This window comes from Cyprinodon tularosa, unplaced genomic scaffold, assembly GCF_016077235.1.
Source record: "Cyprinodon tularosa strain WSP-4 unplaced genomic scaffold, ASM1607723v1 ctg1075, whole genome shotgun sequence".
Classification (NCBI taxonomy): domain Eukaryota; kingdom Metazoa; phylum Chordata; class Actinopteri; order Cyprinodontiformes; family Cyprinodontidae; genus Cyprinodon; species Cyprinodon tularosa.
In genome coordinates this window covers 72325-99462 of record NW_024037866.1, presented here as the reverse complement: position 1 = coordinate 99462, position 27138 = coordinate 72325, and the positions used below count along the sequence as shown (strand labels likewise).

Here is a 27138-nt window from a genome sequence, read left to right as displayed (position 1 = left end):
CCGTTTAGGAAAGGGGAAGGAAAATCAATAATTGGGATGAAGATAAGAAAGGGAGAAGATTATATGGGGTTCAAAAATCTGTAATTGTTAAAAATGATGATGAAAGAAGCAGAAAGGAAGAGATAATTTATACTAGATTAAGAACTGGACATACCTGCTTGAATGAGTTTTAGTTTGTACTAGGGAAGAGAAAAAATGATTTATGTGAGGGTTGTGAAAAAAAAAACATGGATCATGTTTTGATGGATTGCATTAAATATGCAACTGAAAGCGAGAAGATGAGGAAAGTAATTCGAAAAAAGGGAAAGAATGGAGTATTAATGGGATTTTAGGGACAGATGGAGATGGGGGGGCATTTTGTTATTAATAAAGCATTGCTTTTATTTTTACATAACACAAAAAAAAAAATAGAGTATAGTAGGTGGAACTATAGAGCTACACACTCATGGCGGTATGCACCTATAAACTGGTTGCAATCCGCTAATCTAACAAAAACAGAGGAGAGAAATTAGATGTGCAGGAAGGAACAGAAGAGAAGAAACTGTTATATAAAAAATTAGATTTGGGCAAACAGGATTAAACAGTACTTTATTTAAAACACCGGTATGTGTGAATACTGTGAGCAACAAGAAACTATTGAACATGTTATGGTACACTGTGAGAAGTATGAAAGAAAAAGGAGGGAATTGGTTCAAAATCTTAAAAAAGAGAGAATTTAATATAAATCTTTAGAAAGAACTAAAGAGATACGTGTTATATAATTGTTTTTCATAATCATAGATTAATAAATGTCATGAGGATCTGAATCTTATTTTGGTTTTGTTTTGTTCTGTAGTAGCCGTTCAGATCCACACTCCATACCAGTTGGTGGCGGTAATGCACCATTTCGTTGCGATCCAACCGCCAATAAAATCCCATAAAGAATCTAACGAGGAAGAAGAAGAAGAAAAATGGCGGAAATGGCGGGTGGTTTAACAGAGCAGCGCTTTGCTCAGCGGGTTTACGATTCATTACAGGTAAAATAAAGTTTTATTAAACTATCTGTTGGTCAGCATCGTTTGGATGAGATGTTGATGTGAGATTCAGCAAATTAAAAGAGCTGATATCCGTTTATGAATCAGTTTAAACTACATGTTTGGATTCATGTTAAAAATAAAAGATATTTGTTGAAAGTGTCAAAAATAATGTTTAAAAACTGGAAATATTAACAGCTGCGTTTATTGTGGTTATGAGCTGAGAAATCTAGATCAATATAGATATATAAATAGAGAGCTATAAAAGTCTGTTTCCTTCACTGGACAACAAACACAGAACCTGTTAAATGAACAGTTAGTGAAAGAAAACATTTAAATCTGCAGAAAAGACATAAAGAAGATTTAGATAAACTGGGATGTTTAGGCAATGATGGATGTGCTGCTTTAAGTGGATTAATTGGATCTTTTAAAGGGGAGCACCCTTCTTTTACATTGGCTCCTTGATTTCACGTTATTCCATCATGTTCTACTCACCCACATGAGTTTAATGTCATGTGGAGCCGTTCTGAAGTAGGGCTGGACGATATAGAAAAAAAGCTTATCGATAAAAAAAAAATGCATATTGATCGATATCGATAATTATTGAAAAGATTTGAAACCATATTTTATGTGCAGCTCTGCCTGGACTATTTATGATATTGCTAAATGATTTAATTTTAATAAAGAACACAAACACAGACTTCCAATTAAATCTTTATTTAACTAACATTTTTAACCATAACAGAATTGTTTTAAGGAAAAATAACTTAAGAGACCCGAGTTATGTTATTAAATACTGACAAAGAATAAACTAAAGTGACCAGAAAAGTGACCAAAATAAATATAACAAATAAATAAATAGAATACCCTATTTGGGTGGGAATAGTACACCACCAGCTTGTGGTAATTAAAAGATTGTAGGACTAGGCTACCATGTAAACTCCACTCAACAAGAACAAAACCCCCCCAAAAAATCAACTCACCCTTTAGCCTAGCATTTCTTTATTGAACTTTTATCAACCCTGTTTTTTCTATTGCGCCACACGTCTATCGATCAATATATATCATTATTGAATTATCGCCCAGCCCTATTCTGAAGATATTCCGTTAGGTTATATCCAGTAACGTCTTCCTATGGGCAACGACTTGAAGGCACAAACTAAACTGTTCATCATTTATTCTTTATGGTACGCCAGCATTCAGAACATGTAGACCAATCACTGTCCCCCAGACATCCGCGGTTATATTTTTTACATTTATATTTTTTTTAAACAAAGCGGAGCGTGTATGACGAAGATGTCTAGTGCTGCTACCACAGATGATCTCGCTCTCCAAATGGAATTGAACGATTCCGATTTGCTAGAATGAATAGAAGGGGTAGAGCGTAGCCGCCTGTGGCCCGGGCTGCCTGTCAGGGGCGGATTTAGGAAATGTGGGGCCCTTTGGGTGGAAAAACTCGTCAGTATCTGACTGACAGTAGAGTCAAGCTAATTTCCTCCTTTTCCAAATATTTTTCTTTCAAACTCTAAATGTTTGCTCAAACATCATATTCAACCCTAGTACAAAATTTACCCTAAAAAGGCAGATATTTAGGAACCAGGGGCAGTTTTAGGAAATGTGGGGCCCTAGGCAAAGACAGGCAGGGGGGCCCTCTGAATGGAGAAGACAACACATAAAACAGCCCCATTCTCCAGATGTAGAAATGTTAATAGAATAGACATCCATTATCTGTTCTAGGTTGTGTCCCTCTCTTCTTGTCCCTTTTCTTCTTGTTTTCCTCTCTATGTTTTCTACTCAGCTGACTTTTCATGCTGTCTCTAAAGGAATGAAAGATTTTTTCCAAGCACTAAGCTCACTTAGCTGATTGCTCCTTCCTGCGTTTCCAAAAAGGCCAAAGTAAATAACCCAGTCCTTCTTTTCACTGTAGACAAGCCATGATCTGCTTATCTGTTCTCCATTTTTCATTTGGATGAAATAATAGCTGCATGAATCATGACAGCAGACAAGATAGAGGAGAGCAGGAGGCGGGGTTACCAATCTACTCGCTCTGGAGAGCAGAGTTCGCTGCTTTTAGATGTTGTCTCCAAAGTCTCCAGTAGCAGAAAAAAAGTCTCTAGATTTGGCGCTAGGAGCTTTTTAGAAATCAAAGTGCTAGAGGGGTCTGAAAAGTGGCTAAATATAGCGACTAAAGCGCTAAGTTGGCAACACTGCTCTTTGCATGGTTTGTTTTCAAATGGTTTGCTGCTGTCTGTTTGGACCTTTCTGAACATGTGCAGCAAATGGACTGATCCAATATGGTGGACACTGAAGGGGGGGGGCTGAGACACACTTAATATTATCAGCGTTCTGATGGCATTTTAGCCAAAGGATTTTTATCAAAAACATAATTAATGTGCACGAATAAGGAATAGTTGTATTAATCATACATGTAAACAGAGTTTTATGGGGCCCCCAGGAACTTGGGGCCCTAAGCAGCTGCCTAGTATTGCCTAATGGTAAATCCCCCCCTGCTGCCTGTCACAACTTTATTCGGGCACGGGGAAGACGTCATACACGCTCCGCTTTGTTTTAAGTGAGTAGAACATGATGTAATGTAAAATCAAGGGGCTGATGTAAAAAAAAAAAAAAACGGCGTTTCCCTTTGATGTTTTTTCATTATAGTTCAGGTTGATTAAAATATTTAACTTTCATTTGGATAAAAAATACTTTTAATAGTTTCAGCCCTAAATCATCACATGAAATAAGAAACCTTTTAAATCCTGCTTAATAAAAACCAGGACGGATAAATCCCTATTATTTCAGTGCAATCGTTCCCACGTCGCTGCTATGGGGAATGAAAGCGGCCATCTTTGTTTTTCAGGCTGTGTCGTGTCCGTTGGTGGAAGATCTGTACCTGCAGGAGGAGGAGAGCAAGCTGGAGATGCTGTGCAGCCCGTCCATCCTGCGCACCGACATCCTGGCATGGATCTGCTGCAGGTGCGTTCCTCCTCCCTCAGCTCCAGTACCACTCATTGCTGCTTTAAATAAAACATGGAAATTCCTCTGCCTTATTATAAACCGTCACTTTTCAGAGTCAGCCCAAAGTTTGCAGCGACCAAAGCATCGTCAGCGGAGTCAAAAGATCCCCACAGTTTAGAGAAAAGTAAGTTTGTCCATAAGAGGAAATGGATTCTGAGCTTTCAGGCTTTTTATCGGCGCTGCTTTTTGTTTTTGCTTTGCTGCGAGCAGGAATGGCTGCGATGGGCCAGGAGCTGCTGCTGTGCAGAGCAGACGAGCTGGATCTGATCAGGGTGAGATTCTAGCGCTCGGCCTGCTCTGACTTCATGCTGAGGGTCTCAACTGAACGGCTGCGTTTCTTCCAGGGTCAGACCAGCCCTCAGCGACAGCTTCACTTCCTGGAGCAGCTGCTGTCTTTTATTCCCGGTCGGAAGACGTCTGCGGCTCCCGGCGGCGACGTGGAGCCGCTTCTCAGTGAGCTCTTTTCTGCTGAGAACGCCCTGCGCCTCAGACAGATGCTGCAGCCGTCGTTGGACCCCTGGCCGGCACACATCGAGTACGTTTGCTCTCCTCATCAGCTGATGTGGATTTAACGACCAAAATAAAAGGAAAACCTCAGAGCTGCTGCTGCTGTTTATGCAGCAAAGACACCAGAAGAGACAACGAAGCCAAACGGCACAGATGGCTTTAAAATGGCAGTTTAAATATGCTTCCACATAATACTGAATCACCAGGCAGCTCATTGTTTTACTCAATCTGCTTCATTCTGAACCAGAACCTTTCTCAATCACTGCCCTCATTGCTGCACAGCTCCTCATTCAAAAACTCAACCTGGTTCTATTAGTTGGTGTGAAGGCAATGTTTATCCCACCGTTAAATGAGGCTGTCTAAAACTTTCTCCTCCTGCTTCTGGTTCCTCGTATCGCAGAACTTTGCAGGAAGTTCCTGAATCGCCGAGAGGAGAGCTTCCAGGCGTCTCTGAGCTGCTGCAGTCCACTCAGGCAGAACTGGAGCTGCTGCAGTCTAAGGTGGGTCCTTCCTGCAGTCAGTCCGCTTGGATGTAACATTTAACAATCAAAATACTGAAACGTTCAACAGATTAAACCGTTTAACAGATTAAAGCGTTTAAAAGATTAAAGAGTTTAACAGATTAAAGATTTCTTCATATTTAAATCCAGATCAGGCAGCAGTTTGGTTTTTAGCTCCTTTTTAAAACCAGGTTCTGCTTTGAGTCCTGAACTGTGAATCTCTTCCTCAGGTTGAAAAGGATATCCGCAGGTCATTAAAAATCATTAAATTATTATTTTTTTAATTAAGCCTTAATTGACATTAAAATTCATAAAATGTGATTATCATGGCATTTAAAATGTTTTATTAAAAAACAAACGTTTCTAAAAACAATTTCATCAGATAAATCAGATGTAACTGGTTCCTGAAGCAGTTTCAATGGATCTGAGTGGAACTGCTTCCGGTTTATCCTAAAGCCGTATGTTCGGAAAGAAGCACAAGGCGGGAAAAAAATGTAGAGAATGGGAAAATGCGAATTCCGAAAAAAGTGGCTGAAAAACGAGAAATTCTGGACATGGATGCAGCCTGTCGACGCTAAAGATGACCAAGGACTTTGCTGTGTTTTATATATATCAGGGCTCGATGTTAACCATCGCCCGATCTCCCGGGGCAAGTCGTTTTTATTGTTGGGAGAGTACAAATTTCATTTCATTTGCCCGCCGGGCAAGTGCAGTTTTTAGATTTTTAACGTTACAATTTATATTTTTCCAAGCACACAACAGTTTAAAGCAAAGTTTAGTTTGAAAAGAATGTGCAGGAAGGATTGAAAAGCATGTTAACACGGTAATGTAGGCTGGAGTTCATTATCTGACGCATGCAGATACACACCAGGAACCTGGAAACTTAATAAATACTGAATTACAAAAAACTTAAAAAAAAACAAACATGTTTCATTGATATATATACAAAAATTAATATTAGGGACTATATTTATCAAACATTATACTGGGCAAGTAAAAACTGTTTCTGGGCAAATGAAATTTAAAAGTCACTTGTCCGTAGGGCAAGTGGTAAAAATTCACTTATTGATGACATTCAAATTATTTCTAAGAGCAATAAAAGCATTAAATTAGAGTTAGTCATTCCTGTATAAACCTGTTAAAGATTGATTTTTTTTTTTTTATGCAAAGACAATCGAGGAGCCGAGCTGATCGTAGATCCGTATGTCATCCTCAGTGTGACTTCCTGAACGCCGAGGAGAAAAACCCGACTTTCTCCCCGAGCTCGCTGCGGCTAGCAGCAGGCGACCTGCACCAGCAGATGATGACCTTCGGTCATCTTTACGAGGCGGATCTCGGGGTCTACTGCGGCCGAGATCTGCCCAGTTTCAGCTCAGAGTCGGACATCTTCCAGAGGGTTCACCAGAAGCTGATGGTCTGCAACACGGTACTCCCTGCTTTTTAAATCTGCTTAAAATTATTAAACCCAGAAATTATTCCAAACTGCTTTCAGCATTTGTTAGTTCTGACCCAAAAGCACAGAAAGCCTGACTTTTAAACCTGCGTGTGATCGGTTAGGAGCTGGAGATGCAGAAGGAAACATCAGCAGCCTCTGAGTCTGTGAGCGAAGAGGTGAAACGTCTACAGACTGAAGCTCGCTACTGGAGCAGAGGACAGAAGCACACGCTGCGTACGTCAACAACTAAACCATCTGCTTCCATCTCCGTCTGTCTGTGGTTCAAATCTCCTCCCCTTTTTCCTCCTCTTCCTCAGCCAATCAGTTGGAGGAAATAACCCGGCGAATCGGGAACATCGCCTCCCAGCTGGACACGCGGTGACGTCATCGCCGTTCACCGATGAAACCGCTGAGGGGATGATGGCGGCGCTGCTGCAGAAGCTTCCAGAACAGTGGTTGAACTCATTAAGCTAAAGAAGCCCTCGTCCAGCAGCTGATCACTCGACCAATCAGGTCGTCACCATAAACTGCTGACTCATCAAACAGCTTTTCTACATACAGAAAGTCTTTTCTGCTCCAACGGGATGGAAATGATCCAACATTCCTTCATCAGCTCATTTCTGGAAGCATTAATTACTGAACAATAAGAAAAACATCAAGACTTTCACTAAACCTTAGATCCTAAAGATTAAAACAAAGTTTAACTAAACTATGTATTACACTCTGAACTGTAATTTCTATTATTTTTGTGTTTGAAATAAAGAGTATAAACGTGTTTGGATGCATTTAGATTGACGGATGAATGAACTGCAGGATTTCAGATAAGCTGCTGCCAGAAACATTAGAAATGAGGATTTCCTGATCAAATATCTAAGCTGTGACATCATCACGCTGATGAAGATCCTGTCTTTTCATCTGCAGGTTAATCATCAATGGCTCCCGTTATTGATCGGACTCAGTGCTGCCATTAAAGGATCTATGATTGGTGTTCATATCGCCTCATATTTGTATGGAATGAGGAATCTAAATGTTTTTAATCGATCGAAAAAGTAAAGTCCTGAACATTGTGGGACTTTAACCACTTTATTCAAACATGTTTGATGCTCAGAGTTTAACAAAAAATATGTTCAAAGTGAAGCAACAATCCTTTAAATCTAGGATAGAAAATGTTCCTCAGCAGTTTGTGGAGCTTTAAATGGTGACCAATAGTGAACAGTGGTGAGCAGGTGTCTGCCTCCTGTCCAATCAGAAGCCTCTGCTGAGCAGCCAGTCCTTCAGCTCCTGCTCATAGTGACCTTTGACCTTCAGTGTCATGGTCACCTCGTTGACCTGAGTGGGCAGCTCCTTCCCCGTCACGCCTTTCAGGTGTTCCCTCACGTCCTTCTCCAGGGCCCAGATGTCCCCCTCCACCTTCCGTAGCAGCGTCATCTTGCGGTTCCCGTGGGTCAGCTCGCTGTAAACCGGGATGTTATGCATCCGGGAGCGGCGGACCATGTAGGGGAGAGGAGGCGGCGATTCAGCCGGGGGGATCCAGCCGGACGGCGCGGCTCCGACGTGTTTAGGCGGATCGGGTATCCGTGTCGGAGGTATGAGCCGCTCCACGAACCGGTATTCCTCCGTGGACTCCACGACGGCCCCCTGTTCGCCTCGGGGAGCGGCGGTGGATGCTGGCCGGAGGCCGGCGGCCGGAGTCCGGCTGGAGAGTAGAGGAGCTCCTGTGAGCTGCCTGGAGGAGGAGGCCAAGTCCCGGAGGACGGAGCCGAACGGCCTGGAGGAGGAGGCGAAGCCCCGGAGGACGCAGCGGAGCGCCATCTTGGACAGGCTGAGATCAAGAACAGCGGAAGTTATTGGCTGCTGGCAGCGAACCAATAAACTGATTACCGCCACCTGCTGGCCTGGAGGGAAGCAACTGCTGTTATTTCTTCTGTTCTTAGGACAATAAATTGGATAATTTTATTATTTATCAATAAACCATCCCGCACTGACTGATCTCAGCTATAGAGATTTTATTGTCCTTCTAATGTTACAATAAAGAGCAACGAAATAAACTCTAAACCTGCCTTTAGCTGACAAAATGATCCACTTAGAGCAGGAATTACACCTAAAATGGAAAATAATATGTAAACATTTTGCATTTAAGATAAATGATTGTTTAAGGAAACTTTGGCTATCTGATTATTAATCAAAAAAAGTAATCGACAGATTATTCGATTTGCAAAATAAAAATTAGTTGCAGCCCTACTAGATAGATAGATAGATAGATAGATAGATTATAGCTAATGGAATGAGCTCTTAAGGCCATATGTAAACGTCTCACTAGAATGATTGACAGTTAGGAGGACCACTGATTGAGATGATCCACCCCGAAATAAATGATCCTCCTCTTTAAGGTAACATCAGCTGCACTGCTGACTCCGAAGGCCCTTTGCAGATTTGACTTGACATAGCAACACACGGAGGCTGAAATCTGATTGGTCAAAAGAAATAGCAACCGCATAAATGTGATGGAAGCAGTGCAGCCAATAGAAACACTATAAAATTACAAGAATGGATTGTTTGGAATAAATTAATACATTTGGAAAGAAGTAACTTAACATTTAGGTTGTGAATTACAGGTTAGTGTGTCTGACTGATTTTAGGCCAGTAGTGAAGGCGCCAACTGCTCACCAATACTTTGCAGAGGGACTGATGTGATGGTCGTTAAATCCAATCAATCAGTTGATTTCCTCTTTGAAGATCCATTTTAAAGGAGAACAGTTTTTATAAGCTGGCATATTCCAGATTAAATCCCTCAGTATCCACCTGGAATGGCTGATGGGCAGAGGGGATGATGGGATGAGTGGGACTTTTAAGGCTAGGCTTAAAACTTTCCTTTTTGATAAAGCTTCTAGTTAGAGTGGCTCAGGTTATCCTGAGCTATCTCTATAGTTCTGCTGCTATAGGCTTAGACTGCTGGAGGACATAGGGACCCCTTTTTCATCATTCTGCTTCATTCTATCTCTATTCTCCCACTCTGCAGAATCTATTAGTTCAATCTCTAACGTTCTGCTCTCTCTGCTTTTTCTCATAGTAGCTTCATCTGGTCTGTTCCTGTTTGGCTGTGACTCCATCCTGGAGAGAAATATCAGCTGTGCTGCTGCCATCAACACCTTTGTTTCTAGATGTTGGAGCTTGGCCTGTTTTCCAGTGTAGTCCTGTTTCTCTGACTGTGACTAACTGGATGTGCTCTCCTCATCCTCTGACATGGGAGCTGGCTCGGAGCTCGTCTGCCTGGCTGTGTTTCCTGGACAGGGCCGCCTTTTACAGCTGCTTTTTGTGTCTCTGCTTCTTTTTCTATGTCTGCTTCTGTCTCCTTGAACCCCAGTGGGCCTCAGCAGATGGCCGCTCACACTGAGCCTGGTTCTAATGGAGGTTTCTTCCTGTTCAAAGGGAGTTTTTCCTCTCCACTGTCGCTACAAGCATGCTTAGTGTGAGGGATTGCTGAAGAGTCAATGAGTCGATGCAATCAACTGGTTTTCCTTAGATAGAAAACTTTGAACCAATCTGACTGGATGATCTGGTTGATCTGGATCTATAAAGTGACCCGAGATGACATGATGTGAATTGACGCTATAGAAATAAACTGAATAGAACTGTAGAGGCCATTATAGCTGAATGAAGCAGCAGCAGCAGCCTTCTACTGGGACCCTTCCTTTTCCTTCATGACTGAAGGAGGTGGGCGGAGCCAGTAAATGTTGCTGAAACAAGGAGAGTCGCCAGACCTGTTGGTTTTAATCTGGAGGTTTCTGTGTTCCAGCAGCTCAGAACGCCGTGGAGCAAAGGATGAATGGAGAGGAGTTATCCCTCAGGAAAATGGAGGAAGAGGTAAGCTCACCTTTAATATAACTTTGTCATTTTACCTCCATCAGAAGAAGACGCTGCAGTTGATTACTGAGTCATTTCCAGTAAATATTCCCCATAAACCTGGAAGATGAAGCTTTAAATCATAAATGTTTGGATCTTTTCTTTTTAAAGGATCAAACTTTTTCCTTTGACCAAAAACTGTAAAATCAGGGAAGCTTGTTGGCTGTTTTTTTAACTGCTCCCCATATTTTTCTAAATTGATCCATCTCCCTGTTTCTACCAGAATAACAGTAGATCTTTATGAAAGTGGTTGTTTTGAGGTGAATCAAAGGTTTAAGATGAGTGAGAGCGGCACCCAAAGGTGTGACGTTTCAGCCAGCTGTGACATGACTGGGCTAAGCTTTGGAAATGCCTTCATCCTTTCTTCTGCGTAACTTTCCACTGAAGGCAGATGAAGCAGCCGGACAGGTTGAACGCTCTGGATTGGACGGCTGTGAAGCTTCTGCTCAGGTTCCAGCTGCTCCTGGTTTGTAGGTCAGATCAGATCAGCGTCTTACAGCTCAGGCATGTTCCTGCTCATGAAAATAGACGAGGTCTGAGTGTGAACGGGAACATGGCACCTGTTGAGTCTTGTTGTTTAATGTGCTTCATAGCTCAGGTGAGTCATCACATGTCGCAGCGCCACTCCCACAATTCTTCCCACGGACACCCACACCCACAGACAGACCTGTAGTCAACATCTCCTCCTGTAAGTGATATTATTAACTTTGCTCCCCAGGTTAATCCTGCTAAAAAGTTTGGCCAAATAGACATGAATCACTACGCCACTAAGAAAAGTGCAGCTCAGAGTATGCTGGACGTGGCTCTGCTGATGGCCAACTCCTCGCAGCTGAAGACCATCCTGTATGTGGGCCCAGGGTACCGCTTCTACATCCCTCTCATTGTCCTGCTCGCTCTCTCCATCACGCTGCAGGTCATCGTTGGACTGCTGCTCGTCTTTATTGGCAAGTCACTCCATGTTTTCACTTTTCACCATCATTACTAGTCAGGTCTAAGCACCTAAAACATCATACAGACATACAGGAAAGGAAAGAAGGTACAGAGACAATTAATTTAGTTTACTCGCGAGGAGAGTAGGAAGAGACTGCGGAGTTTACAAATCTCCAACCCACTCTGCAGTCCCAGTGTTCTCCTCGCTATTTATTGAAATCAGGGGTCCCTTGTTACAACAGCTGAGACTACACTGTATACTTCAGAAAAGATGGCTATAAACACATGCACATAGCACACAGCTTTATGCATGATAACACTACACAGATACACTTATATACAATTATTCTAACATTACTCGTTGCACCAAAGAAGAAAGTGTGGATCACAGAACGACCCAATGACGGATAAAAATCAGAAGTCTCCCAAACCAAGACTTAACTGTTAGAAGGAGAAAGAAGCTCCTCCAACATCCAACGTCTTTCCTATTACCTGGAATCCACAGTCTGGGTGTTTCTCTGTTTTTAGGCTTTAAAATGCGAAGGATAAAATGGGACGGTTCTTTAAAACGACTCACTTTATGGAAGGAAATCGTTCACCAATCATCTGGAAATCAGAACAAACACAATACACGGATAAAAAACATGTTAACTAATGTGTAAAAATCTTGGCGGTTCCATTATAAAAAACAAAGATTCAGATCATTTGCTTATATTCAGCAGAAATAGATTCTGTTTATTTCCATAAATTATGTACAAATTTAGTTCAATCAAACCGTATAGGAAATGCTGATGGCTGGAAGTCACTTTGCTGGTGAAAATTACAGAAATTCCTCCTCCTCAACGAGCAAATGGTGAAATGTGAACATCGATCAGCTTGGACTGAAACAAAATCTGACAATCTAGATCTACGCTGACCATAAAGTCAAGATGAATGAAGGCAGGAACAATTGAGCTCTGCATCAGTAAAACGATCGATGAGATGGTGAGCAGGTGAAGCAGCAGCAACTTCTCTGTCCAGGACAGAAACAGAGAAAGGCTGCAGTCAGTGTTCAGTCGCTGGATTAATGGATGGAGGAGATTATTTTAGGTTTTAAACGAGTAATCAGCCTTTTTGAATCGTTCTTTCATTAACGTCACGTTTAACCGATAATAAACCTGCAGATCATGTGACTGTTTTCTTAAACTATCTTGGTTTTCTGCACCATGAACTCCAGCTGCTGGACTCAGAAAGGTCAGAGGAGGACTTCCTGTTGGCGTTCAGGCATTAACCCTTCAGATTCCAGAACTAAGTGAACACCTAGAGGCTGGTAGCAGAGAAGAGGGACTTTTTCACAAACTTCATTCGAAATTTAAAGGATAACATTTACTCTGAAATACCTTTCTTATTGAAAAAAAGCTGTAGGATAAAATAGAAGCATGTTTTTTTTTTCTTTTTCAGTAGATTTATGCTCTGTTCGAAAACCTAGGACGCGTCCTTAGAAGGCCAGATTCGAAGGACGATTACGTCTGGCCGGATTCCAAGACTCCTTGTTATGCGGCCTTAAAATGCGTCCTTCTTTTTGCCCGATTTGAAGGACGGGTCCGACGTATCCTTGGTTTACCCAGGATTCATTGCTAGGCCAAGCAAGCCGTGATCAGAGGAAAGGTTACTTGGCGCCGAACAGTGGTGAAAATTGGAAGTTCAGTTTAATATAATACAAGTCAGTGAATAGTTCCGTTTGAAATTAATGAAAATAGTTGTTTTAATGGTTATTGACTCAGATATGTGGCGGTAATGTTTGATTTATCTAAAGGTTTTTATCTGTTACTGTGTAAATGGGTTTGGCTGTAATTTAAGGACAGATTCTAATAGATCTGCAGGCTGAGGACTATAAATTTGATAGGAGTTTAATTTTTTTATTGCTGTTTTGCACAATATGCTTAACTAAGTATTTTTTGTTGTTGAATATTAGAGATTTTGCAGATATATTTTTATACATACATTGTTTAGATTTACTTATTGTCAACAATGGGTGGTGAGGTTGCTTGAGGACCCAGATGCAGAGACAAGTGAAGCAGAGATGAGTTCTGAGAGGTTTAATAGCAGACCAAATAGCAGCAGAGGCAGAAATCCAACTTAAAATATAAAACAAACCAAAATCATGGAGACATCAGGGGAGAAACGAATCTGAGGAACCGAGGAGAGACGAGCAGAGTAGATTATACAGCAACAAGAAGGAACCAGCACTGAGTGACTGCAGAGGTGGAGTATTTAAGGAGAACCAAACAAAAGGATGGACTAACGAGCTGAATGGGGAGCAGGTGTAGGTGGAACTGGCAAGAGGGAATCCAAGGGGAAAGAAAACAATCACAAGGGGGCAACAGAGAGTAACTAAAGAATGCTTGAAGATCATGGAAAATAAAAACAAAACAACTGATAACAGAAAACTGAAAACTCAGAGTCACAACAAATAAGAACCATAACACTTATATATTTCTACCCCTTTTATAGAATAGAAAATCCCTTTATTGTCCCGCAATGGGCAAATTTACAGCAGCAGAAAGATTATTGAAAATGGTCACACAAACGTGGACCTTAGAAAAATGTATAAGAATAACATAATAGGGAAGAGTTGAAATATAAACAATACAATTCTGTAAAGTGTTTTAACAATATAAAACTGGAGAATAAATAACCAATATGCAGCTATGGACATTTTTACAGTAATGGATATTTGAAAATAGCAGCAACATCAGAGATGTGCAGAATGACAGCAGCAGGTTATTTAACTGACTAAGGTTTCTATCATTACATTTGATTTGATTTGTTCCTGCTCCCGGTGGTTGGAACCTTTATTCCACTAATTTCAGTGTTTGACTTTTCTAAGCTCTCATTGGTTTCAGGCAGAACAAAGCCCTTTTCTCCCTTTTAACAGGTTTCTTCCTGTTAAAAGGGAGTTTTTCCTCTCCACTGTCGCTACAAGCATGCTTAGTGTGAGGGATTGTATTTGAGTCAATGAGTCAATGCAATCAACTGGTTTTCCTTAGATAGAAAACTTTGTATCAATTTGACTGTATGATCTGGTTGAACTGTAAAGTGCCTTGAGATGACATGTGTTGTGAATTTGGCGCTATATAAATAAACTGAATTGAATTGAATTGAATTTTCAGCTTAAACCTCCAGTGTTTGCAGCAGGTGGTGCTGATCTGTTAATCTGAATTAAGGAGCTGCTGTTTATAACCGGATGAAGAGAAACTACATCAGTATCATGTGTTTTATTCATGATCTTTGTTTAGTGTTTTAGAGCAAAAACATGAAAACTGTTTCTCATAATAATCATGTTAAAGTAGAAATTCATCACAGAAAAACTGAAAAAGGTGATTTATTTTCTACAAAAAGTTCCTCATGGTAATAAAAGTGAATAATTTCTGAGCTGCTCTGGATTTTATGTCTGTTTAGTTGAATCTGATGCAGGATTCTGGTTAATTGTTCCAGTTTTACTGAGTTTATTTATTTTTTTTCTGATTTGTCCTAGCAGTGAAGTATGATCTGAACGACAGACGGAAACACGCCAAACTGGAGCGGATGAACAACGCCGCCACCGTGTTTGTCTTCTTCACAGTTCTTATCAACATCTTCATCACAGCGCTGGGTTTCCAGGGTCACACAGTCAGGTAGGCCTCACCCCAAACCCCCACCCCCCCCATGCTGGCATGCTAAACCAGTCTGTGTTTCCTTGCTTCCCTCTGCAGTGCAGCACCTGTCTTACCCATAGAGCCACAGTTGCCTCCGCTGCCCATCGATCTCAACAAAACCGGGATGCTTTAGGACCCTGCAGACTTTTCACATCATTATTTACAAGTTCTTTATTTTAAATAGAAATATTTCTGTATATAGTCATTTTCATTCTAAACATACTTTGTAATCTTAAATAAACTTTCCTTTTAAACATGTTTTACAGTCATTTTATCTTTATCTTAAAATAAAAAACAACTTTTAGTCGTTCGTTGTCACAAAAAATCAAAGGAAGGACTCGTTCTGATTTAAATCAAACAAACTAATCTAGATTTAGGGACTCTGTATGAAAAAATTAACAAACAATAGAAACCAAAATTTTATTCCCCATCAGTCTTTTCAGCTCATTTTCTATTGGATAAATCAACCCCCCCACCCCCACCCCCGTAGATGCAGCTGATGCAGACTTCCTGCAGTGAAAGCCTTTCCACACCAGGGGGAGGAGCCACTAAACCTGGACTTAGCTGACGTGAGGAAAACTCGGAGGAGAGTCAATCCAAGGAAGGCCCCAGGGCCTGATAACATACCTGGGCAGGTGTATAAGGAGTGTGCAGATCAGCTGGCTGGTGTCCTCACAGACATCTTTAACAAATGGCTGGACCAATCCATAGTGCCAGCCTGCTTCAAGTCTGCCTCCATTATTCCAGTCCCAAAGAAGCCTCAGGCTAGCCTGACGTAGTCCTACTCAATTCTAGTCAGAATGAGTCTGATGCTGCTCCATAGAGCTGTGATTATGGGGCGTGTTTCGAATGAATCAGGAAAAAAAATGCCTCTGCACTCAATTGGATAGATCTACAACCAATAAGAGCAACGGAGTGCGTGACGTATGTTAAGCGACGCATAGTTGTTGTCAACAAAAATCAAAGCGTGCAGTTACACGCCTAGAATAAGAAGATGAGCCTTGATCGGTTATTTCCGGAGGAAGCAGGAGAATAAGCAGCCATGTCTGACTGCAGACCACAGATCAGGAACATAAACACAGCAGCAGAGGTTCAGCAGCTTTCATAGCAGCTTCATGACTTTTCACAGAAACGGTGTTAAATAAAGCTTGTTCAACGGAACCACAGACAGATTTTTACAGATGTTCACTGGAGATAAAGTCTCTCATGAATACAAAATGCGTTTCTGTGACACATTTCCTCCTTTCTGTCATTAGACTATCTGCTGCCGCCAGCGGGATGCATCTTTACTCGGCAGCCTCTAGCTTGCTTGACGTTGCCATGACAACCTAACTTCCATGAACTTGTGTTGGTAGGCCTCAAAATAATTAAATAAAAATCCAAATACAAGGGCAAAATCATTTCCAAAAATATTCTTAAGAAATTGTACAAAATACTTTTTAATACATTTTAAAAGTACACCCCCTACACCATGAGGTTTGTAATCTTCATTCAACGGATGATGTAGAATATCATTGAAATCAATAAAACAGCAGACTAGACGTCACATGGCGGTGCTGAGGGTGTAGTAGCCTCCAGCCGTCAGCAGCAGCAGCAGCAGCAAAGCAGGGACGGCCGCCCACCGCCTCCCTTCTGCTCTCCCTCTGCTCCTCCTTCTGCCTGACGCCTCCTTTCCAAGGTGGACTCTGTGGGAGGAGGACAGATTAGAGTTGAAAGGTTTTCTCCTTTAAAGGGAGGGAGGTTATGAAACAGCAGGCCCTCACAGATCAACTCGCTCATGTTGCTCCACTTCATGCAGCAGAACTCTGCTCCTCAGGACAGCAGGAGGAACGCTGAAAACAACACAGACAGCAGCTGCTGGGGATTCATTTTCATCAACACCATAAAGGACGGCTTCTTTTATCGACTGCACATCTGCTTTAACACTGTCTGCCTTCCCAGGTGCTCAACAGGCAGACCATTAGGTTTCACTCAGTACAGCAGATATTGGGTGATAAAAAAATAAACACATTTTCCTCCACAGAATATTATCTTAGTGTCTAAACTTAAAGATGTTCCTTCTGGTTTTAACATGTCTTTAAGTAATTTCCTATTCAACATATTGAAGATTAATTCAGTGTAAAGATTTGATCCACTAATAGATTAATGGTCATGTTTAAATTGATTTTTCTACATATCAGCAATTTGATTTACCAGGAAATCTACTGCTTCACCTACTGCTAATAAAAAAAAAAATAAAAAAGTTGGAGTGTTAGAAATAATGAAACAGCTGGCAGCTTTTTAATGCACTGTCTACAAAGCAACACTCACAGCGCAGCTTCAACTGATTGCTGATCTTCAGGCAGCTGGGCGCTGCTTCCAGGACTGACCCTAAAGGAAAAGATCCTTTAAACATATTTTCATCAACAGAACAACATTTACTTTGTGTTGATATCTGAACAGCAGCAAACAAATGCAAACAATATGAGAAAGTTTTCACACCTACCAGCCACATCCTGGCCACTCAGCAGCATAAACAGATCAGTTTATGTTTATAATTTAGAAAAATAAATTTATATAGAGTCTAAAAATGTCTCCCTCTAAAGTTATGCACTAAAATAAACAAACAAACAAATATTTGTGTTAAAGCAAAGAAAAACCTGCCAAGCATTCATCCTGGTTTTGTTTACTTGGTTTTCTTTAACCTGGTTTGTATTTTTACACACAGGCTTTGTTTTTTGTTTTTTACTCTGTCGCCATCTGCTGGCAGGACTCAGTCACACATCCATCAAATGTGCAGCTTCAGAGACCAGCAGGTCTTATCTGAGAGCAGCTCCTCGCTTATCCTCTTAAACTTTTCTTTTTTTTTTTCATTGTTTTATTATCAACAAATATAGAGGAATGCATAATTAAATCCCAATGCTTATAATATCAGGTGAGTTGTAATAAAAAAAAATAAAATAAAATAAACATCACAGTAAAGGGGTCTCCTTATGAAATCAAATTAATGTTTTAAATACAATTAGGACGGATTCTGGAAAACCTTCCACTTCTGTTAATAATGTGTTTATTCAGCAGAATAAAAGGCGAGTGTCTGAGAAAGAAGGTTCACATCATTATTTCTTCTCTCCTCATTTATTTATTTTTATCTTCATTATAGAGGCTAACATAAAATGCTATTTAGGTTTAGATGATCAGGAGCGCGGCTGTTTTTTAACCTTTGTTCAAGCTTGATGGCAAAGCTGTAATTATGTGTTGCCATGGAGCCCAGGTTCACTAAACAGTAGTGATGAAAGCAGCCGTCTGTGGTCATAATTAGATTATAAACACCTGGATAAAATAGATTGTTAGCTCTCTGCATGTTTAATGTGCCGTCATCATCATCACCATCATCATCATCGCCATGATCACCATCATTGTCATTATCACCTTCATCATCATCGTCATCATCATTGTCATCATTATCATCATCGTCATTATCACCATCATCATCATCACCATCTTCAGCATCATTGTAACCTTTATTATCATCATCATCTTCATCATCATCGTTATCATCATCGTCATTATCACCATCATCATCTTCATCATCATCTTCAGCGTCATTGTAACCTTTATTATCATCATCATCATCATCTGCATCATCATCGTTATCATCATCGTCATTATCACCATCATCATCTTCATCATCATCTTCAGCGTCATTGTAACCTTTATTATCATCTTCATCATCATCGTTATCATCATCGTCATCATCATCGTGATCATCATCATCATCATCATCATCTTCAGCATCATTTTAACCTTTATTATCATCATCATCTTCATCATCATAATCACCATCATCATCGTCATCATCTTCATCATCATCATCATTATCACCATCATCATCATCGTCATCATCGTCATCATCATCATCATCATCTTCATCATCATCTTCAGCATAATTATAACCTTTATTATCGTCATCATCTTCATCACCATCATCATCATCTTCATCATCATCGTTATCATCATCATCATCATCATCACCATCATCATCGTTATCATCATCATCATCATCATCATGATCATCATCATCATCACCATCATCATCGTCATCATCGTCATCATCATAGTCGTCATCATCACTATCACAATCTTCACATTCATCATCATCATCATCATCACCTTCATCATCATCATCATCATTATCATCATCATTGTCGTCATCATTGCATCATCATCATCATCATCGTCACCTTCATCATCATCTTCACCTTCATCGTCATCATCATCATCATCGTCACCTTCATCATCGTCATCATCTTCATCATCATCGTCATCATCATCTTCAGCATCATTGTGACCTTTATTATCATCGTCATTATCATAGTCATCATCATCACTATCATAATCTTCACATTCATCATCATCATCATCATCATCATCATCATCACCTTCATCATCATCATCATCATCATTGTCGTCATCATTGCATCATCATCATCATCCTCATTGTCACCTTCATCATCATCTTCACCTTCACTGTCATCATCATCATCATTGTCACCTTCATCATCATCTTCACCTTCACTGTCATCATCATCATCATCGTCATCATCATCTTCAGCATCATTGTGACCTTTATTATCATCGTCATTATCATCATCATCGTCACCTTCATCATCGTCATCATCTTCATCATCATCGTCATCATCATCTTCAGCATCATTGTGACCTTTATTATCATCGTCATCATCATCATCATCGTCACCTTCATCATCGTCATCATCTTCATCATCATCGTCATCATCATCTTCAGCATCATTGTGACCTTTATTATCATCGTCATTATCATAGTCATCATCATCACTATCATAATCTTCACATTCATCATCATCATCATCATCATCATCATCATCATCATCATCATCACCTTCATCATCATCATCATCATCATTGTCGTCATCATTGCATCATCATCATCATCCTCATTGTCACCTTCATCATCATCTTCACCTTCACTGTCATCATCATCATCATCGTCACCTTCATCATCATCTTCACCTTTAACGTCATCATCATCATCATCGTCACCTTCATTATCATCTTCACCTTCATCGTCATGATCATCATTGTCATCATTGCATCGTCATCATCGTCACCTTCATACCATCATTATCATCATCATCATCATCATCAGAACTAATGACCCACCAGCAGATAAAGAAGGCTGGCTCTGTTCTAGGAACTCCTCCAGAACCTCAGGAGATGAAGAAGATGATGGACGACAGTGAGCATCATCTTCATCAGACTGTTAGACACCATCAGGGGTGTCTTTAGAGCAGCTGTAACACAGACCTCTACAGGAGACCCTTCCTACCTACAGCATCAGAAACGTGTTTATGAATGAAGTTTTATTGATGGAGACAGAAGAATCTCTGCTTTATCAAACGGTCAGAGCACTCTTCATCACCTCAGCTCATTCAATCAGCCTTTACCTGAGCAAAGGTATGAAGAACGTTTAAAGAGGAGACTTTCCACTGAAACTAACAGCAAAGAAGCTTGTATTAGTGGGATTCAGCAGATCCTGCAACCAAACCAACAGAAAGCAGCTTTTATACCAGTTTTATTCATCCTTTAGAGCCGCTGTGAACATCTGGTTCTTATTGACAATGCCAACCTGAGCTACAGGCAGCATGTAGGCCTGTAATGAAGACCACACCAACCCAGGAGGTCTGGAGGGCAGCACTGGCAGAAGGTGTCATCAGGCCTACTTTCATGTCTACCTGTAAGCAGCTCAGGTTCATTTTCTGGTTCTTAGTTTTTTTTTTCTGTGAGTCATGGAGGAAGATGAAAGGAGTGATCCGTTGGCTCACAGCCCAAAAATGATCTGTCTTCAAAATGAAAATACATTCTGCTTTCAGTTTGCTGCTGCTTTCCAAAGACCTTTGACAGAGAGCTGACGATCCGGACTTACCAACTGTTTTTCTCCTCAGAGCGACAAGCGATGGGGCTTCTGTCCATCCATCTGTCATCAGCTGTAACGCTGGGACACGACCAGGGAGATCAAAGCCTTTTCAGAGAAAAAACTAAACAGAGCTGCATATTAATGTGTAAATATGGCATTAGGGCTGGTCTAATGACTCTGCCAGACTGTTTACGTCTGCAGAGGTTTAAAGATTCTGTTGTTGTGTTGCTGTGCAGCTCACTGACTCCTTTATCGCTGCTACAAACAGGCAGATTTGGACGTCCCGCATCTGTCCTGGGTGGACCAGAGCTTAAACTCTTTCTCTTTGAAGGTAGAAAGGCCGTTTCTGATGCTCTGTTCATCTGGTAGTGGCTGGAAGTGGCTCTACAGACTGACAATAGACCACAGCTGAAGGCTTCAGTGTTTTATTGGTGGCATTACTCTTCCTTCCTGGCTGGTAGTGAGTCTACAGACTGATGGTAAACCACAGCTGAAGGCTTCAGTGTTTTATTGGGGGCGTTAGTCTTCCTTCCTGGCTGGTAGTGAGTCTACAGACTGACGGTAGACAACAGCTGAAGGCTTCATTGTTTTATTGGTGGCGCTAGTCTTCCTTCCTGGCTGGTAGTGAGTCTACAGACTGACGGTAGACCACAGCTGAAGGCGTCATTGTTTTATTGGTGGCGTTAGTCTTCCTTCCTGGCTAGTAGTGAGTCTACAGACTGACGGTAGACAACAGCTGAAAGCGTCATTGTTTTATTGGTGGCGCTAGTCTTCCTTCCTGGCTGGTAGTGAGTCTACAGACTGACGGTAGACCACAGCTGAAGGCTTCAGTGTTTTATTGGGGGCGTTAGTCTTCCTTCCTGGCTGGTAGTGAGTCTACAGACTGACGGTAGACCACAGCTGAAAGCGTCATTGTTTTATTGGTGGCGTTAGTCTTCCTTCCTGGCTGTTAGTGAGTCTACAGACTGACGGTAGACCACAGCTGAAGGCTTCAGTGTTTTATAGGTGGCGTTAGTCTTCCTTCCTGGCTAGTAGTGAGTCTACAGACTGACGGTAGACCACAGCTGAAGGCGTCATTGTTTTATTGGTGCCATTAGTCTTCCTTCCTGGCTAATGGTGAGTCTACAGACTGACGGTAGACCACAGCTGAAGGCTTCAGTGTTTTATTGGTGGCGTTAGTCTTCCTTCCTGGCTAGTAGTGAGTCTACAGACTGATGGTAGACAACAGCTGAAGGCTTCATTGATTTATTGGTGGCGCTAGTCTTCCTTCCTGGCTGGTAGTGAGTCTACAGACTGATGGTAGACCACAGCTGAAGGCGTCATTGTTTTATTGGTGGCGTAAGTCTTCCTTCCTGGCTAGTAGTGAGTCTACAGACTGACGGTAGACCACAGCTGAAGGCTTCAGTGTTTTATTGGTGGCGTAAGTCTTCCTTCCTGGCTAGTAGTGAGTCTACAGACTGACGGTAGACCACAGCTGAAGGCTTCAGTGTTTTATTGGTGGCGTAAGTCTTCCTTCCTGGCTAATGGTGAGTCTACAGACTGACGGTAGACCACAGCTGAAGGCTTCAGTGTTTTATTGGTGGCGTAAGTCTTCCTTCCTGGCTGGTAGTGAGTCTACAGACTGATGGTAGACCACAGCTGAAGGCGTCATTGTTTTATTGGTGGCGTAAGTCTTCCTTCCTGGCTAGTAGTGAGTCTACAGACTGACGGTAGACCACAGCTGAAGGCTTCAGTGTTTTATTGGTGGCGTAAGTCTTCCTTCCTGGCTAGTAGTGAGTCTACAGACTGACGGTAGACCACAGCTGAAGGCTTCAGTGTTTTATTGGTGGCGTAAGTCTTCCTTCCTGGCTAATGGTGAGTCTACAGACTGACGGTAGACCACAGCTGAAGGCTTCAGTGTTTTATTGGTCGCGTAAGTCTTCCTTCCTGGCTAGTAGTGAGTCTACAGACTGACGGTAGACCACAACTGAAGGCTTCAGTGTTTTATTGCAGCCATTCTTTTATTGCAGCCATTCTTCCCTCGTCTGTTAGTTAAACCAGAATCTCCTATAATGTTTGGTCTTCTGTCCAGTTTATTGAGCCGAGCTTTTTGATTGGTCACATCTAAATTTAGAGTAATTCATCTTTCATATCTCTGGGGTTCAATGAAAACCTGCCTTTATAAGTTACCCCTTTCTGAATATATAAATGTTTTAATGTTTTCTAACTGTGGGATGGAAATAAGCCTTTGGCTACAATCAGCCATGTTTAATCCATGTTTTCATCAACAATCACCGTCTCATTCAAGTCAATCAATAAATTACTGCTCGGTCTTTGAGACACAGCTAATATAGGAAATATTATTTCTAAGGAAGGAATGTTTATTATTTTAATCTAAGTAGCATTTATTTCCTACACTTTGAACAGCAAAAACTAATCCTTTACTTTTCTATATGAGAAATTCTATTTTCTTTGTTAATAAAAGTTATTAGATTTTACGTGTTTCTGCTCTGGTTTTATTACAGCAGGCTGATTAGAGAATGAGGGACAGACCTCCTCCAGACCAAAAACATTCAGCTGTTCTTGACATCAGTGATAAATAAAAACTCTCCCATCAGGACTGGAAAGCAGAATAAAGGCTGAAGATCCGTTATTAACATGTTAGCCTTATTTCCACACCCCTCTGAGAAACGCTGATCCTCTGCTGCATCCGTAACAGACTGATTTTATGCTTTCTGGCAGAATTCCTCCTTTTTCTGCAGGAATCTGTGGATGGTGACATCATTGAAGCCCCACTCCCAGAGCCTGCCACTCTGGGTCCCTGAGCAAGACCCTTAACTCCACACTGCTCCCCGAGGGGATGAGTTAAATTAATTTCGTTACTCTTAACTTGTTACAGTGGAATAATAACAATAAAAGCTGGAAAAAAGAAAACCATCATCTCTGGCTCCCCCTGTTGGCAGAAAACAACAACTTTCCATAAACTGTTGGCCACGGAGTGAAAAAATGGAATCAAAGTCAGATGTGTTTGACCGAGAAAAATACTTTATTGTGTATCAAAATACTGTCTTACAATCATTTTAAATGCCTTTTTATTCTGCTTTGAAACACAGATGAAGCACAGAGCAAGAATGAGGGTCTAATGGAGGTGAGAAGCAGAAGGGAGGCCGCTGCTCATTGGTGACGTGGGAAACCTTTCAGCACACGTTGGAAAACTTCCCTTTTGAACCTGTTGATTTTTCCTCCAACAGGCTGAAAACCGCAGCAGGTGCTGATGGTCAGCGTTCCTGCAGGACATGCAGAGCCAACGCTGGAGCTGAGCAGAAGCCACATCCTCCAGCAGCGTTCAGAGGAAGCGAAATACGCACAACCTTTGATTAGTAAGGATGTTTCTGGCTAAAACTGGATCACACTAGCAGCAGATTGAAAAGGTTAAACATCATCAAACAGAAGCTGAAAGGAGAGTTAACTTTCTGAGCAACTCCAACACAGCATAAAGGACAAGCTGGGTTTTTATTAAGACACATAATTCAAGAAAGACAGAAGTAATGAAGCTTTATCCTGTGATCGATCATCTGGAAGCTCCAAAATCCACGATTTCTCCTACGTTTGCAAGAACTCCTCCAGTGTAAACAGTGAGCTAAAGCTGGGAGCCAAAATCTACCACATCCTGGCATTTCATGTCAAATAAGGCTGAAAATGATAAACACTCTAAGGCACGGCGGACTGGCGGTTTACAGTAATGAAAGGGGCGTCCCCAGAAGAAGAAGCCTTCACTGCGTTGTTCTGACCAGTAAACAACAACAACCAATCGGATTCACGTGGCTTCAATGGTGACCTAAATTTGGGCAGATTTTGGAGCTGTAAACGGACAGTGGTGAACCCTCCTGGTGTCTTCAGACGGTCAGGTGGTAGGGGCTACCCGGGATGTGCTCGTCGCCCCATTTTACCACCAGGATGTACTCTCCCTTCTCCTTCAGCTGGTAGCTGACGTTGTACACCCGGTTACCCTGATGCTTTACCAGGATCTCCTCACAGGGCACTTTGGGACCGTCCACCCCCACCAGAAGCATGTTACGCCCTGCAGAGTGAGAGGATGGCAAACATCAGCCTGGAGCTTCAGTGTTTGGAGGGTTGATCATCATCATTATCACCTTAAAGGATGACTCACCCCCACATCAGCCCCCTAACTCTTAAGGTTTACAGTAAGCCTCAGTATTAAAGAGAAATTAAAGTAGTCGACCTTGGAATGATTAGTTCTGGCTTTTAAAAGATCAATCGGCCAGAAAAAGACGATAAATATGAGTTCAGAGAGATTTTACCTTTTCTTTCATTCCTCCAGGTTTTTGTGTGGCATCTCTTTTTTTTAACTCTTTTTGAAAGGATTTTTTTTTGCGCAGATGTAAAGTATAAATAAATGTGTGATAAACTGTAACCGGGTGTCCATGGTGGACGGAGAGACACACCTGCTTTGCTGCAGTCGACACAGAAGCTGTTCTTCTGTCCAACAAATGCCTTGGTTAGCCCCGGGCCTTTAGCCGCCACCTTGCTGGCGTCTGAGTGAGCGGGAGCAGCCTGCATGGAGCTGCTGATGGCACGAGTCACAGGATCCACCATGACCGAGGAGGTTTCATGCATGCTGTGGCTGGCCACGAGCTTGGAACCTGGAAAACACGTCAGGGTTGGACGCGTCCAACTGGAACATTCCAGATCAGCAACAAAAACACGGCATCACCTGTAATCTTGGCCTTGAAGGGACTTCCGACGATGTGGTAAGGGCCGCCATATTTGATGGAGATGAGATAGTTTCCGGGGGCCATAGGAGTGTATGTCACTCTATAACCCTCTGGACACTCCACACAGTCCATTTTGACCTTGGAGGGCCCATCAATGGTCACAGCTAAGGCCCCGGGGCCCGCGGTGCTCGTGTTCACCACAAATTCACATGCAGTTCCTGGAAACAGTCAGGGAGTCAATTAGGGAGAAAATGGCAGAAAGCTTTGCTGCCGTTTCTTTCTAAACTCTGGCAGGTTTTAGCTGCTCTGGTTCAGGAACCAAAATCACCGCCATGCTGCTGCATCACACACCGCCCTGCTTCCTGATGCACGCTCGCTTTTATGGACACAGAAAACACACACACACATACATGTATACATATATACATATATATATATATATGAATATTAAAAAAGAAAAAATGCAGATCATAAACTGACCAACAGGGGGCAGAAACTAGCCAGCCAAATCTGCACTGGGAAAAGGTGGAATTGGGAAGATGGAGGGAGAATAATGTGGTTTACCACATTAGTGAGGTCCTGAGCTTAGACCCTGAGCTGCAAATGGGGAAATTATCTTCAATGTTTTAAAGCCTCTTTGTCAGAGTACTTTATCACCTCAGTGGCTTCAAAGGTTTAACACCAACTGCAGCTTCTGGAAAATGAGTAAAAATCCTTCCAAGAGACAAACCGCTGAGTTAAATCTGACCTTTGAAGGTTTCCTGCTGAAAAGGGAGCTAAAAGCAAAGCAGTTTATCTATGCAGCCTTTATGAGCGGTTCTACCTGTAGTTCCTCCTTCCAGGCCCGGTCCGTAGGCGGATACCATCCCCGGGTCGCCAGCCTGGCCCGTCTCTCCCACGCGGATTTTAAACGGACTTCCTGGAATGTGACTTCCGTTGAATTTGACATCGATCAAGTAGAGGCCGTTCTCTCTGGGGATGAACCGCACTGCGTATTTATCTGGAAGGAAGAAGGAAAAACGGAGCTCAGCCGCCGAGAACACATCCCGCTACCCTCAGGGATCCGTCTCCAGCTACCTTGGTCGATCTCGGTGACGCAGCACTCCTCTAACGCTCCAGAGGGACTGTGGACCTTGGCGTCGATCACCCCTTTGGCTCCGTTCAGGCTGACGGCGAAGGACGCCGGCTGGTTGACCTTCAGACCCGACTCCTGCACACACACTAACACTGAGTCCCCATCCCAGCGATGACCTGCTCAGACCAACCTGCAGGGGCTCTCCTGCTTACATACACCTGGTGTTACCTGGAGGGGGGGTCACTAAACGGGCTAAAGAGGGGGGGGCCGAGCCGTGGAAAGAGAGGAAGGAAGTTTGTTTCCTGGATTAAAAGCCGTAACGGAAAGATGAGCCATTAGCAACCAAGTGAATGGAGATGATGAGGGGGGGGCAGAGAAGACAGGAACGACCCCTTTCCAACCTCTTTAACCCTTTAGCGCCCTGATGTGACCT

At 42.1% G+C, this 27138-nt stretch overlaps 4 protein-coding genes across 10 annotated transcripts in view; 2 read left to right on the top strand and 2 right to left on the bottom strand.

Annotated features, from left to right (window-relative positions):
• The first annotated feature begins 910 nt into the window (after positions 1-910).
• On the top strand, positions 911-27068 carry haus7 (HAUS augmin-like complex, subunit 7). 2 transcript variants are annotated; one of them, XM_038290476.1, is made up of 10 exons: positions 911-1016; positions 3874-3989; positions 4085-4155; positions 4242-4303; positions 4376-4566; positions 4939-5038; positions 6255-6464; positions 6596-6707; positions 6791-6896; positions 27062-27068. In XM_038290476.1, the coding sequence occupies exons 1-9, from the start codon at positions 951-953 to the stop codon at positions 6853-6855; spliced, it is 993 nt and encodes a 330-aa protein (XP_038146404.1). In that variant the 5' UTR covers positions 911-950; the 3' UTR covers positions 6856-6896; positions 27062-27068. The 2 variants fall into 2 exon arrangements, with proteins under 2 accessions (XP_038146404.1, XP_038146396.1); XM_038290468.1 differs by lacking the exon at positions 27062-27068 and having other exon boundaries at positions 6791-7248.
• On the bottom strand, positions 7538-8320 carry mrpl49 (mitochondrial ribosomal protein L49). Its single transcript, XM_038290488.1, has one exon. The coding sequence runs from the start codon at positions 8283-8285 to the stop codon at positions 7719-7721; it is 567 nt and encodes a 188-aa protein (XP_038146416.1). The 5' UTR covers positions 8286-8320; the 3' UTR covers positions 7538-7718.
• On the top strand, positions 10125-15241 carry si:dkey-93l1.9 (uncharacterized protein LOC562339 homolog). Of its 4 annotated transcripts, none has more exons than XM_038290500.1 (5): positions 10125-10187; positions 10270-10337; positions 11095-11320; positions 14824-14962; positions 15041-15241. In XM_038290500.1, the coding sequence occupies exons 1-5, from the start codon at positions 10175-10177 to the stop codon at positions 15114-15116; spliced, it is 522 nt and encodes a 173-aa protein (XP_038146428.1). In that variant the 5' UTR covers positions 10125-10174; the 3' UTR covers positions 15117-15241. The 4 variants fall into 4 exon arrangements, with proteins under 4 accessions (XP_038146428.1, XP_038146438.1, XP_038146444.1 ...); XM_038290510.1 differs by having other exon boundaries at positions 10136-10187; positions 14827-14962; XM_038290516.1 differs by having other exon boundaries at positions 10139-10187; positions 10273-10337.
• Positions 23920-27138, bottom strand: part of flna (filamin A, alpha (actin binding protein 280)) — a 54876-nt gene continuing 51657 nt past the window's right edge. For all 3 annotated transcript variants that reach the window (XM_038290449.1, XM_038290441.1, XM_038290456.1), the window contains 5 exons: positions 26708-26840; positions 26454-26630; positions 25630-25848; positions 25361-25558; positions 23920-24975 (listed from right to left, as the gene is read on the bottom strand). In XM_038290449.1, coding sequence (XP_038146377.1) covers positions 24791-24975; positions 25361-25558; positions 25630-25848; positions 26454-26630; positions 26708-26840 — 912 coding nt within the window. In that variant the 3' untranslated portion in view covers positions 23920-24790. The remainder of the gene's footprint in view (positions 24976-25360; positions 25559-25629; positions 25849-26453; positions 26631-26707; positions 26841-27138) is intronic.

Excerpts from the sequence above, each read along its gene's own strand:
- haus7 (XM_038290476.1), top strand. The coding sequence starts at position 951 with ATGGCGGAAATGGCGGGTGGTTTAACAGAGCAGCGCTTTGCTCAGCGG. Across the intron at positions 4,567-4,938 it reads CCCTGGCCGGCACACATCGA|AACTTTGCAGGAAGTTCCTG; the intron begins GTACGTTTGCTC and ends CTCGTATCGCAG. Across the intron at positions 5,039-6,254 it reads TGGAGCTGCTGCAGTCTAAG|TGTGACTTCCTGAACGCCGA; the intron begins GTGGGTCCTTCC and ends TGTCATCCTCAG.
- mrpl49 (XM_038290488.1), bottom strand. The coding sequence starts at position 8,285 with ATGGCGCTCCGCTGCGTCCTCCGGGGCTTCGCCTCCTCCTCCAGGCCG.
- si:dkey-93l1.9 (XM_038290500.1), top strand. Across the intron at positions 10,338-11,094 it reads TCAGGAAAATGGAGGAAGAG|GTTAATCCTGCTAAAAAGTT; the intron begins GTAAGCTCACCT and ends TTTGCTCCCCAG. Across the intron at positions 14,963-15,040 it reads TTCCAGGGTCACACAGTCAG|TGCAGCACCTGTCTTACCCA; the intron begins GTAGGCCTCACC and ends TTCCCTCTGCAG.